Source organism: Prionailurus viverrinus, chromosome D1, assembly GCF_022837055.1.
Source record: "Prionailurus viverrinus isolate Anna chromosome D1, UM_Priviv_1.0, whole genome shotgun sequence".
NCBI classification, from domain to species: Eukaryota; Metazoa; Chordata; class Mammalia; order Carnivora; family Felidae; genus Prionailurus; species Prionailurus viverrinus.
Window position 1 is genome coordinate 59,332,454 of NC_062570.1, and position 16,723 is coordinate 59,349,176.

Here is a 16,723-nt window from a genome sequence, read left to right on the forward strand (position 1 = left end):
GTGGTCTCTAGTACATAGTAGATGCTTAATAAATGGGCCGATAGGGGTGGGAGTGGGGCCTGGCACTGCGGAGCAAGTCACTGCTAGAGTGCCTTTAGGCTATAAAAGCCTTGATTGAGCGCCTGCTGGGTGCTGGGCCTCTGATAGTTAGAGCCAGACAGAGCTAAGCTCAGAGCTCCGCCCCTTCGTCCTCTCTGCCTTCCATTTGCTCCCCAGCTCTGAGTACAATCCGCAATCCTTCCCATATCCCACAAGGACCTGCCAGTCAGCCCTCCCCTGTGACTTCTGACCCCTCTCCCCTCACTCACTCTGCTCCAGCTTTACTGGCCTCCTTGCTGTTCCTCAGACATGTATATTTACTTCCACCAGGGCCTTTACATTTGCTCTGCCCCCTGCCCAAAATGATTTTCGCCAAAATATCTGCACGATCAGTCCCTCACTTCAGTCGGATCTCTGTTTATTTTATTTTATTTTTAATGTTTTAATGTTTATTTATGTTTGAGAGAGAGAGAGCAAGAGTGGAAGGGGCAGAGAGAGGGAGACAGATTCCAAAGCAGGGGCTCCACGCTGACAGCAGTGAGCCCAATGAGGGGCTAGGACTCGCCAACCGTGAGATCATGGCCTGAGCTGAAGTCAGATGTTTAACTGACTGAGCCACCCAGGTGCCCCGAGTCAGGTCTCTGTTTAAATGTTACTCCTTAGAGGGAGGCCTGGGTGACTCAGTCAGTTAAGCGTCCATCTTCGGCTCAGGTCACGGTCTCACAGTTCATGAGTTTGAGCCCCATACTGGGCTCTCTGCTGTCAGCGTGGAGCCCACTTCGGATCCTCTGTTTCCCTCTCGTTCTGCCCCTTCCCTGTTCACCAACACGCACGTGCGCTCTCTCACTCTCTCTCCCTCAAATAAACAAACATTAAAAAAAAAATGTTACTCCTTAGAGACTTCATCCATAACCATTTTACCCAAATTAGCATGCTCTATTTACTTTTACCCTAACTTCGTGCCACTTATCTGACGTTAATTTGTCTGCGTATAGATGTATCTATTGATTCTCTGTGCCACACTGGAATATAAGCTCCTCTCGGCCACCACTGTAGCCCCAGCACCTAGAACAGCTCCTAGCACAGTGGGCACTTGGCAGACATCACAGGATGAAGAGTGACCGACGCAGGGCTGCTGCTTCTGGAGGGCCCCAGCCTGGGGGGCAGACTCTGGGACACACTGCCCTCAGAGGGCAGATGGCATATCCTCGCAGATAGGACAAGAGACAGTGTCTGCTTTGGGAACATTATTGAGACCATTGCTCCCTGCGTCCCTCAGCACCCCTCTGTGACACCCTCTAATACCCAAAGAGATTTCTTTGGAACTCTGTGCTGTTCACCACCTCACTGCCCCTGGGGCACTGCCCCTCGTCTACCTCCTTCTGCCTGATAATGTCATTTATGTAACTGCTTGAGTCATCCTTTTTGCCCTGGATGCCAGGAAGCTCTGAGCCAATGTGAAGCTCAATGCTACGAACTATATAAGCCTGCGTGGCCTTGACATTCTGTTCTTTCTCCTGCCTTTCCTGGTCCAGATCCCCATTTCTGTTCCTTTATGGGATCTTGTCGGTTTTCTCAGTGCCATTATAGGAGGAAACATAGAGCAATGTGTGTCACTGGCAGGGGAGGGTGGGAGCATGGGGTGGGCATGGAAACTTTCTGTGACATATGGGCTGTTCTTAAAGGATGGAGGGTGTGGGTGGAGGAAACAAGGTGAGCAAAAGTGGGAAGGGCGAGGTATATGCCCAGAAGTGGTTGGAGAGGAGAGTAGGGGCAGACCCAGCAGGGCCTTGAATGCCAGTCTGAGGTGTATAGGATAAGGGGAGCATGGCAAAGTTTTGAGCACGGGAAGGACGGAGTCTGGTTTTACTTAGATCACTCTTGAATCTTGGAAGAAGCAAGTCGAGGCACCAATGAAGAAGTCACTGCAGTGGTTCAGGGGAGAGGCGTGGGCTGGGCTGGGGCGGCAGGCTGCAGGGAGGAGGATGGAATCAGGGGAAGCTTGTGAGTTAGAACGAAGAGGACATGAGTCAGGTGGGAGTCGGGGCCCAGGGAGGATACAGAGGGGGTTTTCAGGGGAGGGCAGGGGCTCCCTCACGGCTCCCCTGCCCAACTTCTTCCCAGAGTTCAGCCGACGCTGGTGTGTCCTTAGCGACGGGGTCCTGAGCTACTATGAGAATGAGCGGGCAGTGACCCCCAACGGCGAGATTCGGGCCAGTGAGATTGTGTGCCTGGCAGTGCCCCCTCCTGACACCCACGGGTGAGTATCCCTGGGGCAGAATCACAGACTCTTATTGCTGTGAGATCCAAGCCCCCATTCAGGAGATAGGGAAACAGGCCCAGAGAGGGTCAGAACCCTCCCAGGGTCACAGAGCAAACCCTGTGGGTCTCTGGAGGCCCCAGTTTAGGACTTTCCCATCCCTTCTTATGGGGCCAGGGAAAGGGCAGGGGGCAGGGGATGGCGGCAAGGCTGGGCAGGGTGGGTCATGGCTGGGTTGAGTGGGCCTGAATCCTGACCTGTGTATCTACAGCTTTGAGCACACCTTTGAGGTGTACACGGAGGGAGAGCGGCTGTACCTGTTTGGTCTGGAGAGTGCAGAGCTGGCTCGTGAGTGGGTCAAGTGCATTGCTAAGGTGGGCCTGAGTTAGTGGACAGGTGTGGGAAGTCTGACAGGGGCTGGGGTGGGATCTCCCGGCTGACCCCGTGTACCCCATCTCTCCTGCCTCATGAATGGAGGGAGCAGACATAGGTCAGGCTTCTGGGGCCAAGAGCCAGATATGTCAGCATCTGCAGCCCAGATGAACCAGTCTTGGTCCTGGCTCTTCAATAGCTCCTTTGCTGATGGGGGAGACAGCTGGGTCCCTGACAGCAAGAATACTGTGGTCAGTGCCACAATAGAGGGCAGAAAAGGGGCATCCCTGAAGGTGTCTAGGAACGTTTTCCTGAGGAGGGAACATAAGAGTGCGTATGAGTGGGGCATGATACCTGAGTTTATTTACTGTGCTAGGTCCTGCCCAGGGGAAGAGAGGAGGCAGCAAGGTGGGAAATGGGTATATGCCTACAAGCCAAAGAGCCTGGGGCAAGGAGTGGGGGTGGGGGAGGGGGGAGGCCGGCATTGCTGTTGGCTGATGCGGTCTCTTTGGCCACCTCCCCTTTTCCTCTGGCCTCCCCATCAGGCGTTCATACCTCCCCTGGCTGAAGATCTGCTGGCCCGGGATTTTGAGCGGCTTGGGCGCCTACCCTACAAAGCTGGCCTGAGCCTACAGCGGGCCCAGGAGGGCTGGTTCTCCCTCACTGGCTCCGAGCTCCGTGCTGTCTTCCCAGAGGGGCCCTGTGAGGAGCCGCTCCAACTTCGGAAACTGCAGGAGCTTTGTGCGTGGACCTAGACCTGGGCCCCCAACTTCCAGGGCACCCTATCCTGGGCTCCCAGGCCCCCAGCCCTTCCCTGGAAGTCTGAACTCTACCCTGGCCTGGCCAGAAGGAGCCAGCCTGCCCTCTTATCTCCTCTCCTGCCCTTGGGGTGTATCTCAGCGACTCCATGTATTGGTGGGTGGGTCCCAGGGATGTATGTGCCCAGAGAACCTCAGGAGGGAGTCGGTTGGGGACCATGAACAAGGCCTTACCTCGACCGGCCCCTCCACAGCCGTCCAAGGGGACAGCGAGAACCAGGTGCTGGTGCTGGTGGAGCGAAGGAGGTGAGCCCTGGCCTCCCTGGGGGGCTCTGAGAAGCCCGCGGCAGTCTGACAGGCTTGGGAGGGGTAGGGCAGGGGTAGGCTCCCAAGTGACTGACTATCCCCCCCACACCCAGGACGCTGTACATCCAGGGGGAGCGGCGGCTGGACTTCACAGGCTGGCTGGGGGCCATCCAGAAAGCAGCGGCCAGCTCCGGGGACACGCTGTCGGAGCAGCAGCTCGGAGACTCAGATATCCCAGTGATCGTCTACCGCTGTATAGACTACATCACGCAGTGTGGTGAGCCCCGCCCCTGTAACACAGACCCCGCCCAGGGAGGCTGACCTCTTGCGTCTCCCCACCACCGGCCAAACCCCGCCTTCCCAGGATCCCTCTGACCTTAGCTGCGAGGCCCCGCCCCCGGCTCAGTGCCACCCCCTCTGCAGGCCTGACTTCTGAGGGCATCTACCGCAAGTGTGGGCAGACATCAAAGACTCAGCGGCTGCTGGAGAGTCTGCGGCAGGACGCTCGGTCTGTGCGCCTCAAGGAGGGCGAGCAGCATGTAGACGATGTCTCCTCAGCACTCAAGCGCTTCCTGCGAGACCTGCCCGATGGTCTCTTCACTCGCGCCCAGCGCCTAGCCTGGCTAGAGGCCTCAGGTGGGCCCTGTAGTCCTTGCCAGCCTGAGACCCAGGCTAGTGCTGCTGACTTGTCCACTCCTATCTCCAAATTCCCACCCCTCCCCTTCCCATCCAATGAGGCATGCCCCAGGGGATAAGCCCCCCCCCCCCACTCCCTCTGCTTCTCCTTCCCTTGTCACTCTATACAGGAAGTGCTATTCACCTAGGAGGAAAGGCAGAGCAGCCAGAAGGGTGGGACAGGGGAGGTGGTTATGGGGGGCCTCCTGACCTGATCTATTTCCCCCCACCCAGAGATTGAGGACGAGGAGGAGAAAGTCTCCAGATACAGAGAGCTCTTGGCACATCTGCCTCCAGTCAACCGAGCCACAGTGAAGGCCCTTATCAGCCACCTGTACTGGTGAGGAACATTATTATTGTATGGCTCTGGGGGGTTGGGGTGGAAAAGATTCTTCTACTCCTTCCTGGCTGACTGCCCTCCCCACAGAACCAGGTAGGCCTGGGAACTGAATGTGGACTTTTGATGTGCCCTGATCTTGGACCCTTTGTCTCCCAACTTACTTCCTGCAGGGTGGGAGAATAGAGGTGGTTTCACCTGGGACCCAGGGGACCTTGGCCAACTCTCCCAGCTTCCCAGCTCTGTTCCTCCCCAGGACCTACGGCATGGCCAGAAAGACTATTCCCATCTCCCCTTAACTGGTGGTTCACTCTGACCAGGACTTTCCCTGGCCTCCCTCCAGGAGCCAGTTGTGGACCTGCCTGGAATTGGGAAGGTGAAGTGGGGAGGTTCTGGGCTGGACTTCTCACTCAGGGCTCTGTCTTCCCCTGTCCAGCGTCCAGTGCTTCTCAGACACAAACCAGATGAACACGCACAACCTGGCTATTGTGTTTGGACCCACGCTCTTCCAGACAGATGGACAGGACTACAAGGCTGGCCGTGTGGTAGAAGACCTCATCGGCCACTATGTGGTGGTGTTTAGCGTGCGTCCCCCGCCAGTGGGCACTGGAGGGCAGGGACGGGCCCCTTGGGTGGCAGTGATCATCTGTTCCTGTGTCTTTCTCCTCCCAGGTGGATGAGGAAGAGCTGAGGAAGCAGCGGGAAGAGATCACTGCCATTGTGAAGATGCGTGTGGCTGGCACTGCCAGCGGGACCCAGGTGAAAGACTGGGCCTGGGGTAGGGTGCTCGGGATAGCTGCCTGCACCTGCTTTCCCCGCCTCTAGCTGAGCCCTGTCTTTTCACAGCATGCCGGTGACTTCATCTGCACAGTGTACCTGGAGGAGAAGAAGGCGGAAACCGAGCAGCATATCAAGGTGAGAGCTAGGGACCTAGGAGCCAGAGGAGCAGAGAAGTCAGGCTGGGCCAGGCACAGGCTCAGGTGACCAGGGGAGCAGGGCTTCTATCCCAAGGGGAGCCCTGGTTTGGACCTGTGTCTGGCTGGTGCCAGGGCCTGTCTCTTTGCCTCCTCCCCAGACGGTGGTCATCAGAACCATTTAGAGACACCCTTCTAGTATCCCAGGACCCGAAGGGTGGGCTCGGCCCCTGGATCACAGCAAGGTTGTGGGAGAGCAGGGGCAGGAACAGGGTAGGCTGACCTCTTCCTCCTTGGCCACTGCAGATCCCAGCAGCCATGACAGCTGAGGAGCTCACCCTAGAGATCCTGGATCGCAGGAATGTGGGCATCAGGGAGAGGGACTACTGGACCTGCTTTGAGGTCAATGAGAGGGAGGAGGCAGGTAGGTGGCCACCAGGATTTGTGCAGGGTATGGTGTGGCCTGTACTTGTCTGAGCTGCTGCCCCAGTCTGTCCTCCCCTACCCCACAGCGTGGCAACAGTGGTGGTCAAGGGAGTCTTGGATGATAGATGTTGCTTCCACACTGTCACCTCCATGATGGTGGTGGTGGCATGGTGGGGGGCCGGGGGGAGTTGAGGTGATGGCTATAATGTGGCTGATGGGAAGGAGGTTGATGGTATCAACTGTGACGGTGCTTTCTCAGTGTCAGTGAGAATGCTGTTCTTGCCAGGGTGGCGATGCTGAATTTGATAATAGGATTCGTGTTGAAGGGGGCAGTAGGTGGTGATGACCGTGCAAGAGGGGTCAGGCAGGGTGGGGTGGGATGGTGTTTTTAAGGGTGGTTGTGACAGTGTTGTGAGGGAACCTTGGTGGTGAAGGCAGTGATAAAGGCATTTTAGGATGAAGGGTGGTCTTAATGGCAGTGGACAATGAGGGTGTATCTGTCCATTTGTTTTACTGTTATTTGTTGAGTGCCAGACACACAGCCCCTCCCCTTCATGGGGGTAAGTCTCGCATGAAATAGACATTAATCCTGTGGCCACAGCAATAAACATACAACCGAGGCTGTGATAACTGCCTTGAGTGGCCACTAGAGCTTGTAACAGGGTCTCTGGCTACAGAGTCCCTACACTAGGAGGTGAAGAGTAGGAGTTGCTTGGTGAAGGGGGAGAAAAGCGTCTCCAGGCAGTGGCAGCGGCACAGGCAGAGGCCCTGTGGTGACCATGGACATCACCCTTTTGAGGAGCTAGAGATAAGGACAGTGAGGGGGCTGTGTCACGGGGTGGGACTGAAGACAGAGGCAGAGGCGGCCACCCAGCCCGACAACAACGCAAGGCCCCTGAAGGGCTAGTGACTGGGAGTTTGGAGAGGTTGCTACTTGCCACTGGGTAGGGAGAGGTGAGGAGTAGAGTGAGAGCACATGCAGGAGACCCCTCGGAAGGCCACAGTATTAGTCCAAGGACAGATGGTAACAGGGGCCAGCGTGGCAACAATGATGGACAGAAGTAAAGAGATTTAACATATGGAGGGAAGAGGGGGAGGAAGCTGTGTTTCTGGCTTGAATGGCTCGGCAGGTGGTGTTTTCCCCAACGAGGACACGGGAAAGATCACTGGCTTCGGTTGGAACAGCTTTGGTCCCAGCCAGTTGTGTCAGACCTGAAGCTCGAGCGTGGAAAGGGTAGTCCTGATGGTGATGTGTTGTGGCGCTGGTAGGTGGCGGGAGTGGTGCTCACTTACGTGTAGGTGATATGTGGGTGTGCCAGCCCTCGGTCCCTCAGTAACAGCGGGTGTGACCTCCCCCCAGAGCGCCCCCTGCACTTTGCGGAGAAGGTGCTGCCCATCCTGCACGGGCTGGGCACGGACAGCTACCTGGTGGTGAAGAAGCACCAGTCCATGGAGGCCATGCTGCTGTACCTGGGTAGGTGGTGTGCCTGGGTGGGTGGCGCCTGCAGGGCTGGGCAGGCTGGTGGGTCCCTCCATCTGAAGCCCAGGCAGGAGCAGCTTGGGCAGAGAGTGCCATGTGGGCAGGCCTCTTTGGTGGCTGGGGCAGGCTGGGGCAGTTTCCTTCATCCTGGCATGCTCCCCTGGGTGTCTGTATCCATGGGCAGGGAGTTGGTGCAGCCCACGCCCACTCCGGTCTTCCCCCAGCCAGCCACGTAGGCGACACCAAGCACGGCATGATGAAGTTCCGTGAGGACCGTAGCCTCCTGGGCCTGGGCCTGCCCTCAGGTGGCTTTCACGACCGATACTTCATCCTCAACAGCAGCTGCCTGCGACTCTACAAGGAGGTCCGGGTAAGTGACCCCAGGGGGTCGTGCCCTGCAATGAGCGTCTGTACCCAAGTGTGCTCACACACCCATTCACAAACATTCGCCAGTGTCTGCCAGTGGGAGCAACCCCATCGCGGGGTCTTGGGGTGGCACAGTGGTGGAGGAGAGCTATAGACTCTCAGGAATCTTCTGCTGTGGCCCTCGGTGGCCGCTCTTCTGTGCCCTGTAGCCCCACTAGGTGCTAGTCTCTGGTGCCATCACGTCAGGCTCATGCTGTCTCACCTGTGCCTGTGCCTTGTCACGGCACCCACAAGAACATGCTATGTGGTGACAGCCCCCGTCGTGGCCCATGCACATCTTGTCACTTCATAGGTTGTACTCCTTCATGCCCACTCTGTCCACATGCCAGGCGGCCTCCCAGGTCTTGGCACCCTGCCCCCAACATCTTTTGCACATACCTGCCACATCCCACCATGCACCACCACACACATTGTCCTGGCTGTGGACCCGGACCTCCTTCTTCCATAACTCTGATCCTCTATCAAACAGAGCCAGAGGCCATGGAGCGGGGCCCCTGAGACCGTGAGTAGCTGTGGGCCAACTGCTAGCTGCCTTACACCACCTGGGGGCCAAGTGAGCCTGGCGGGAGCCTGGGGACACAGCCAGAGCTCTTCGCTACCTTCAGGCATGGTTCCCTGCCCTCTTGCCTATCAGCACTGGCTCCCGTCTTTGGGCTTGTGTCCTGGGCTCCTGTCCTTCATCCCCACCCATGCCCCAGAGTCCTTTTCCCAAGAAGGTTGAGCCCCCATCAGTGTGATGCTTTACAGTTTTCCAAAAGACTAGGTGTGGAGGCTGTGGAGCCAGTATCAGAGAGAGGCCCCTAGGTTTGAATTAGAGCTCTGACCCTCATCTCCTGCCACCCCTGGAGCCATCCTTGTCCCAACCATGGAGAGAGTTTCAAGACTATCAGAATGCCCATGCGACTACCCTGATCCTAAAATGCTGGGGTGAGACTAAATGGGCTTGTGGTATAGTTCACCTGTGGTAGGAGTTCCTGCTCAGCCTCCCTGGCTGGTTGTCAACCCTTACATGCACACTTCTGGGAGAGGGGAGCTTATCCACTCCTCCCTTGGGACTGCCCTATCCCTAGAGGGATAGTTTTGCCGGGAGAAGGCCCTTGCTCAAGTTCAGCTGAGAATCTGCCACCTGTGATGCCCCTGTGGGTTCCAGCGATGCTTAGGGGCCACAGAGCATAGATGCGCTGTAGTAATGGGCAGCAGAAATGTATTTCCAATCCAAGGGTCTAACCGGATCTCCATAGCTATTCTCACCAGTGATTCCAGCCTTTCCTGTCCCTTGCCTCTCCTGAGGACACTGGGCAGGGCTAGCTGTCATGGAGGGAGCAGAGCAGATAGACCAGGATCCTTACCTCCCTCTCTTTGCACATTATACCTCTACTAATGCAGCCTGGGCTCCTACAGATCCTTGTAGGCAATGCCTCCTCTTCTCTCTTTTGCTCCCTCTGTGATTACTTACTTCTGGACCTGTTCACCCCTCCACTCAGTCTCCCTTGGTTCTGGGATGTTATTTCCCTGATGCCCTCCTTATGATGGTACTTGGAGCGGAGCAAGACCATCATTGTGGGCAGAGAGGAAGGAGGGTGGCTGAGGGCACCTGAAAAAGCAGCTGCTGATCCCTTAGCATGGAGGGGAAATGGCACGAGAACTAGAGAAAGGAAAAAGATCTAATGTTTAAGTGAGCCGGGTTTGGTGCCCAGCCCTCCACATACTAGGACATGTCCTCCACTAGCGTCCTCCGGAGGAGGGGTATTATCCCCATTTCACAGGTGAGAAAACAGGCTTCGAGTGCCTTGCCTAAGGCCATCTCTAGGTAGCCCATCAGAGCTCGAGCTCTCTATTCCTTGAAGTACAGGAAACAGGGACTCTTTGGCGGAGCTGATCAGTGCTGCTCTCTGAATGGCAGCCACACCTCTGCCCTGACAGAAGCCCCAGGAGGGTGTGGTTTGGCTACTGAGGTGTTGGTAATTCCGGCATTTGCTATTTTATGGAGGAACAGAACAGAATATTTGAAATTGGGGCAACACCCAGCAATTCAGGATATGCGAATACCCAGGCCAAGGCCTGGGCATCTTCCATTGTTAAAGACCTTGAAGCACCTGGGAAAGGCACATTCTAGAACAGTCTTGGCTCCAGCAGAGGTCTTTGAGCATCAAGGGGTGAATTTTATTCTTTCCAGTGACCTCATACCTCAGCAATGCTAGAAACATGAGCTCTTTGATTAGAAACGAAGTCCTGCGTTGTCTGATGTACCCCTCGCTCCCCAAATCTCCCCCTCAACCTTCCTGTCTCAGCCATACTCCTGTCACACACGTGCTGCGCATACATCACACACACCAGAGCCTGAGGGAGTGGAGGCCTGAGGATTGTTTTTTCGAATTTTCAGGGAGCCACAGCCTGGTTTGAATTCCTTGATTCCCACAATTCTCTCCACGCCCTGACTGGAACCGTTGTTTCTGTCACACCCACGAGCCTGTTCCTTCCACTGTCAACTCATCTACTCCTTGCTTCTAGTTCTCCCTCCTTGGCACCCACAGCTCAACTTCCTCCGAGCCCTCAGCCTGCTTTCCATTCCCTCAGCCTGCTGCCTTCCATACTTGCAACATGGCTTTCCCCACGTCCTTTCTTCTGTCGTGCCCAGAGCCTGCTGTTTTCATGTCTACAGCCTAACTTCTTTTGCAACCTCTGTCTCAAGTCTTTCCATCTCCACTACCTGGTTCCTTCCACCCTGCAGTCTGACTTCTTCAGCACTCTCAGCCTTGCTTCTTTCCTGCTGGCTTGGAGGTTTCTTTCTTGTATTTGCCCACCCCTTATTTACAGCCTGGTTTCCGACCCCACTGCCCGGTTTCCTCCCTGTCCACAGCCCAGTTTCTTCCAGGCCCCCTTGGGCACTTGGTCCTCAGAGAGGATCAGGGCAAAAGCAAGGTAAAAGGTCTCTAGTAAGCCCTCTTAAACCACATTCCCTGTGACAGCACCCAAGTCTCCACTTATCTAGGCAGCCCATCCTTTTGCAGCCTCACAGGGAGTCTACCAATCCCTGAAACTTTCCATCTCCCTGGCCATCCCTTAGTCCCTTCTTTTTGTTCCTGCTGAGGAGCCATGCCTGGGGGTGGCTAGGAGCAATGGTGGAAACAGGGTGGAGGTGGCTCAAACTTTGACCCCCAGTTTTGGTTGTAAGTGAGTCCCCCTCCCCTACCATCCATCCTGGTGCCCTACTGGTGCCGGGAGCCTGGTGGGGGTAGGGCTTTGAGCAAGTGGCTCCCAGAGCAGAAGGAAGGCTCATTAGCTTGACTTCCAATTAGCCTTTACCCTGGGGGTCATTGCTCCCATACCTCTGTCTCGGAGCCAGCCTGTTCCTTCCAACCCCAGACCCATATGCAGAGGTGGGGGCCAGAGGTGAGCATGTCAGTGATCTGGTGCCCCTCCCCAGTACATCGGTCTCTTGCTTCCTGACCTAGACCACTGGAAAGTTCTTCCTTTGGTCTACCAAACAGCAGTTCTGCTTCAGCTTGAGTCATTAGCCTTCCCCTTGTGGAACCAAAGAGCTAGTAATTGCTGACCCCACAGGTCTTCTGTTCACACGGTCAACCCTGGATCCTCCGTGGGGTGGAGAGGGGCGAGGAATCTATAACCGGAGACAAACAGACCCAAGCAGCCAACCGAGGCTCTCAGATCATACACACTCATTCAGTTTGGTGCTAGAGGGCGAGGTGCAGACTTCTCCCTCCATAGACAAACTGATTCAGCTGATGCTACAAGTCGGTTCTCCAGTTTGTAGGGCAGCAGGAAGGGACTGAAAATCACTCCCTGGTCGTCCTGCTGGAACGGCTGCCTCGGGGACTGAGGGTTGACTGTCTGATGCTGCTGCAGGGAGAGAAACCTGGGGGGAGTGGGGAGGTTAGTTGGGCTGGATTGTGAACAGGAAGGGCTTTGTCAGGAGGTTCCCTGTGCTGGGATGCAAATGGGGGGTGGGAAGAGGGAGGAGGGAGGTACCCAGTCACCCCAATTCCCGCCCTGACCGACTGAAGTGTCATCCCTCTGCCTGCCCCCACCCCAGAGTCACCGGCCTGAGAAGGAGTGGCCCGTCAGGAGTCTCAAAGTCTACCTGGGAGTGAAGAAGAAGCTCCGGCCACCCACCTGGTTAGCCGGGGCTGGGGCCTGGGAGAGCTCAGAACAGATTGGGGTGGGGGTGGGGTGGGGTTGCGGCACAGTGGGGGCTTTGAACTTGACAGGGGTTGATACCATGGTTCTGAAGGTGTGGTCTCCCAGACCAGCAGCCTCAGCATTACCTGGAAACATGTTAGCAGCCCACATCTTGGTCCCACCCCAGACCTGCTGAGTCACGGATCCTAGGGGGTGGGGCCCGCAGTCTGTATGGTAACAAGCCTTTTAGGCGACTCTGATGTTTGCTCTTGTTTGAGAACCACTGGCCTTGATTGAAATCCTGTCACTGACTACCTCAGGGATCTTCCTGTGCCTCACTTCCCACATGTGTAGAATGTGGAAAATAATGGTGCACCTGTTTCAAAGGGTGGTTGTGGTATGCTTTTAAGTGGAAAAGTGATGCATAGCCACTATTATTGTTGTTAATTACAGCCACCAGACTTGGTTTTCTGACTTTCTCCTCTCATCTGCTGGCTGTGCCTAGCTGTCTCTCAGAGACTAGGGCAGGCCTGGGTGGGGTGGCATGGGTATAGGGAGCCAAGAGACTAGGGCAGGCCTGGGTGGGCATGGGAGGCTGGTGTGAGCTGTGAGAGGAAGAGGCTGTGGCCAGAATGTGCCGTGCTTGCAAGAAGGCCCTGAACTGTGCCCCTCGGCTCTGGCCCAGGCTTCTGGGCTCCGTCCCGGGCACCTGGGCTGGGAGGCCTCTGTGGGCTGGCAAGTGACTCCATCTGCCCCTCCTCTGCAGCTGGGGCTTCACAGTGGTGCACGAGACAGAGAAACATGAGAAGCAGCAGTGGTGAGTAAGGGCCCTGGCCTGAGACCCCAGGTTGGGAGAGATGGTTGCATGTTCCCTTTGGTTGGGTCCCTTTATTGTCCATATATGCACCCTGCCTGGGGAGCCAGGCAGGCTGCTCAGCCTTGGCAGTGTCCAGATCCGTGCCCTGCCCCGCCCCGCAGGTACCTCTGCTGTGAGACACAGATGGAGCTCCGGGAGTGGTTTGCCACCTTCCTCTTTGTGCAGGTACCAGCTCAGGGTGGGGTCCCGTGAGGCTTCCATTATGGAGAATGGGTATGTTTGCTTCTTCACTGCATAGGGCATCAATTGCATCAAGGAGATTTTGAGTTGCTTTTAATTATTTTCTTCACTCGGCAAACCCTCCCTAGAGTCCACTTTGGTGCAACCCCAAACCAGGCATGCTAGAGACAGAGTGCAGACCCCTGCCCTCAGGCACTCCCCATGTAGAAAGGAAAACAGACCTTGAAGTTGCCTGTTAAATAGCCCAATGTGGTCAGTGTATGGAGATAGAGAAAAGCCCAGGGACCCTACCCGCTGGAGGTGGTGGGTGTGGAGGGAAGGCAGCAGGGAGGGGGTGTCATAGGAGCTGAGTCTGAGGATGAGGAAGCCTTCATCAAGCAAAGGCGGTTGGAGGTGGGGGGGCGGGGGCAGGTCGGGGAGGCTTCTAGGCAGAAGGAACAGTTTATTGAAAGGCATGGCAACAGAACCACAGATTGCCCAGTGGGGTGTAAAGAGAAGCCAGGAGTACCAGAAGTTGACACTGGAAAGAGATTCAGGAGCCAGATCTGAAAGAGCCTTGAAGGCCATGCCAAGGGAGCTGAACTTGACCTAGTCAGCAGTTTTCAGGGAGAGTTTTAAGCAAGAAAGTGGTGTGCAAGTTTGCGTCTGAGAGGGCTCGTTCTAGATGTAGCGTGCAGGGGAGGACAGGCTGAAGGAGTGAGGTGGCTGCCGCAGTGGGCCAGGTGGGAACAGGCTAGGAGGGGCTTGGAGCCAGAGCAGGGCTGGGGTGAGGGGTTGGGAGTGGGAGGGGTTGGACTTAAGCCACAGATTTTAAACCAGAGCTCAGAATTGTTTAGGGAAAAGGCTGACAGAATGGTGCCAGGGCTGTGGGCTGAGTTCTTTTAGCCCCGAGCTTCCTGGTAGTCAAGCCTAAAGAGAAACAGGCAGATTCTATAGTTTTGTTGGTTCCTGGTGAAAGAAAGCACACACATGTTCCTCTAGAACTGTTTTCTTGGTGCTGCATTCTTGGAGCAGTTTGTTTGTGGACCTGGAGGTGGGGGTTGTTGAGTAACATAACTGGCTGGGTTCTGCCAGGGATACAGTCATGTTCTCCTAACAGCTGCTTCTCATATTGACTGGGATCAAAGCTGAGAGGGTCACCTCAGATCATAGCTGGAGGCGTTTCTGGGAAGGGTGGGTGGATCTGGAGCTGAGTGTCTGGGTGAGCTGAGTGTCCTCCTCTTCCCCTGCTCCCCAGCATGACGGCCTGGTGTGGCCCTCGGAGCCCTCCCGTGTATCCCGGGCAGTGCCTGAGGTCCGGCTGGGCAGTGTTTCATTGATCCCTCTGCGCGGCAGTGAGAACGAAATGCGAAGGAGTGTGGCCGCCTTTGCTGCGGACCCCCTTTCTGTGAGTAGTTTTCCATCCCTATGGGCAGAGCCCTGGGACCTGGCTGCTGCCCGCCTCCCACCTGACTCACCCGATTGCCCCCTGGCCCCCTCCCTCCAGCCTCCTAGCAGTCCTGACGGGCTCTTTTGGTTCATGTAGCTCTCAGGAGCCCCCCCTCTACCTGGCCCTGGGGACCCCGGCTGACCTGAGCACTCCCAAGCCAGCACTACAGAGCAGCTGCAGAAGCTTCAGCAGGGCCGCTGGTCCCTGTGAACCTTCACAAAGTGCTTATGGAATCTGGGCTTCTGTACCTTCCCACAGCTCCTCCGCAACGTCTGAGCGCAGAAGCCAGCCCCTGGCTCTGAGACTCTGCCGCCCTGAAGCCTTCCTGTTCAGACACCCTCGTGCCCTGCGTGCCTGTTGTGAACCAGCAGGGGATGCATGAGGAAGCCGCACCCCACATCCCACATCCTGGTTGCAACATGGGGTTCCCTGGCCAGGAAGTGGGGGGCAGCAGGGTCTGCCTGAGGAGGACCCCTCATCTGTTGTCTGGGTGCTTCTCCTGGCCTGGCCTGCTCCCCCCTCCAGGGTCACCCACCCTGAGTTTGAGGGGTTGGAGAGATGGGATGTGCATCATTCAGAAACTCTGGAGGACCACCATCCTTGCAGAGGCTCGAAGCCCTGGGGCCCCCGCTGGAAGGGAGCCCACCCTCTTGTCACAAACTCCAGAACAGCAAAAAGTGGATGCTCTAGAGGAACACTCAGCTGGGATAGGGAGGGAGCTCTTGGGTAAGTTTCTCTATAGCCTAGAACTGGGGCTGGGGGACTTGAGGAGCCTCCTCTGGTCTAGGCTGACTGGGAGGGCCCAGGCCGCCTGGTGCCCCTTCCCCACTTTGGGGGCCTTTTGATAATATAAATATATCTGTATATTTTATCCTACGGTGCTGAAGCCTGTGATTGGTTGGGGGTTTCAGGTGTTCCAGTGTAGGAGGGGACAGGAGTTCAGGAGGCCCAGAGGTGAGTGCCTAGTACCCTGAAGTTGGGGGGGGGGGGGGCGTGGGCCCTGTTCTTTCCAGGCTCTGAGCTGTTTAGCCATTCCCTCCTGCCCCAGGCAGAGCCCTGGCCCAGCTCCATGCCACCCCAGTGCATGCCTGTCCAGTCAGGGTGGGGAATACCGGTCCTGACCCTGGCCAGGACAGACCCCAGCTGGACCAAGCTCCTTTCCCTGCTGTAGTCTAGAGTCTGGGCTAGGGCCTGAGTGTGCCATGTGAATGACCCAGGGCAGCCCCTCACCAGCCCCTCTGAAACACGAGGTCACAAAGTCACAGGAGCTTTATTAAATTAGGAAGAAGTGTCCCTTTATCCCTGTGCATGTCCCTCTGGAGGAGGGCCCTGCCTTGCACCAGGAAGCTGTCCTCACTGGGCACTGCCTGGTTGTCTCCTCCAGGAAGACAAGGCCCTGGCAAGTGGGGGAGATAACGAGCTGTTCAGAGACCTATTTGGGACTCCCTGGGAAGGTGCCAGACACCACATTCCTGCCTCTGCCTGGAGCCTCATTAACGGCCTCTCTCCAGGGGCCCTGCAGGCAGACAGGCTGACCTCCCAGCCTTAGCTTCAGCCAGTGGGGCTGGGCAAACAGGGTGGAGATGGGTCACATGATCTCTGATTCATGTGATCCAGCCCTGGGGAGGCCTGTGTATATGGATGGGGTCTTGGGGTCCTGGATTCCAGGTTCCTTGTTCCTGTCTCTTGAGAAGGGGAGGTGGATGCCAGACTGGAATGGGTTTTCTGGTCAGTTTCACAGGCTGGGGCTAAGCCCCTGGAGTCTCCCACTCTTATCCTGCCCTAACCGGGCTGCTCCAGGCCAGGCTGACAGATTGAATGACCATTCTGCCTGCCTGAAGCTAAGCCAAGACTGTTGTCCAAGTGCTCACAGGCTGAAATTCTTCCCAGGATCTGACTTAAGACTGACCAGCTAGTTCTGAGGTGCAGAGAGAGGGTGGGTGAGACTTAGAAGTGCCCCATGCTAGGCTGCCAGTGTCACTGACAGGCTCAGGGACTGGCTGCAGTGACTGAATTGGGCCACCAGGGGGCAGCCGTGGATAGCTCAATGTGGCTGGTCCCAGGACAGGTTCTGGAGGTCCCAGGACAGGTTCTGGGGGCCCCA

General features: G+C 56.5%; 1 protein-coding gene across 4 annotated transcripts in view; it reads left to right on the top strand.

Annotated features, from left to right (window-relative positions):
* Nucleotides 1–15,490, top strand: part of ARAP1 (ArfGAP with RhoGAP domain, ankyrin repeat and PH domain 1) — a 66,374-nt gene extending 50,884 nt beyond the window's left edge. For 2 of the 4 annotated variants that reach the window (XM_047824057.1, XM_047824060.1), the window contains 19 exons: nt 2,164–2,299; nt 2,571–2,673; nt 3,217–3,412; nt 3,684–3,735; nt 3,849–4,012; nt 4,159–4,371; nt 4,645–4,750; nt 5,184–5,331; nt 5,420–5,506; nt 5,594–5,662; nt 5,968–6,085; nt 7,448–7,561; nt 7,792–7,937; nt 8,463–8,495; nt 12,048–12,130; nt 12,900–12,950; nt 13,112–13,175; nt 14,428–14,577; nt 14,878–15,490. In XM_047824057.1, the coding sequence (XP_047680013.1) occupies nt 2,164–2,299; nt 2,571–2,673; nt 3,217–3,412; nt 3,684–3,735; nt 3,849–4,012; nt 4,159–4,371; nt 4,645–4,750; nt 5,184–5,331; nt 5,420–5,506; nt 5,594–5,662; nt 5,968–6,085; nt 7,448–7,561; nt 7,792–7,937; nt 8,463–8,495; nt 12,048–12,130; nt 12,900–12,950; nt 13,112–13,175; nt 14,428–14,577; nt 14,878–14,895 (2,051 nt within the window). In that variant the 3' untranslated portion in view covers nt 14,896–15,490. Of the gene's footprint in view, nt 1–2,163; nt 2,300–2,570; nt 2,674–3,216; nt 3,413–3,683; nt 3,736–3,848; nt 4,013–4,158; nt 4,372–4,644; nt 4,751–5,183; nt 5,332–5,419; nt 5,507–5,593; nt 5,663–5,967; nt 6,086–7,217; nt 7,353–7,447; nt 7,562–7,791; nt 7,938–8,462; nt 8,496–12,047; nt 12,131–12,899; nt 12,951–13,111; nt 13,176–14,427; nt 14,578–14,877 lie in introns of those variants that run through there. The other 2 variants (XM_047824058.1, XM_047824059.1) reach the window with 2 other exon arrangements.
* Nucleotides 15,491–16,723: the final 1,233 nt, after the last annotated feature.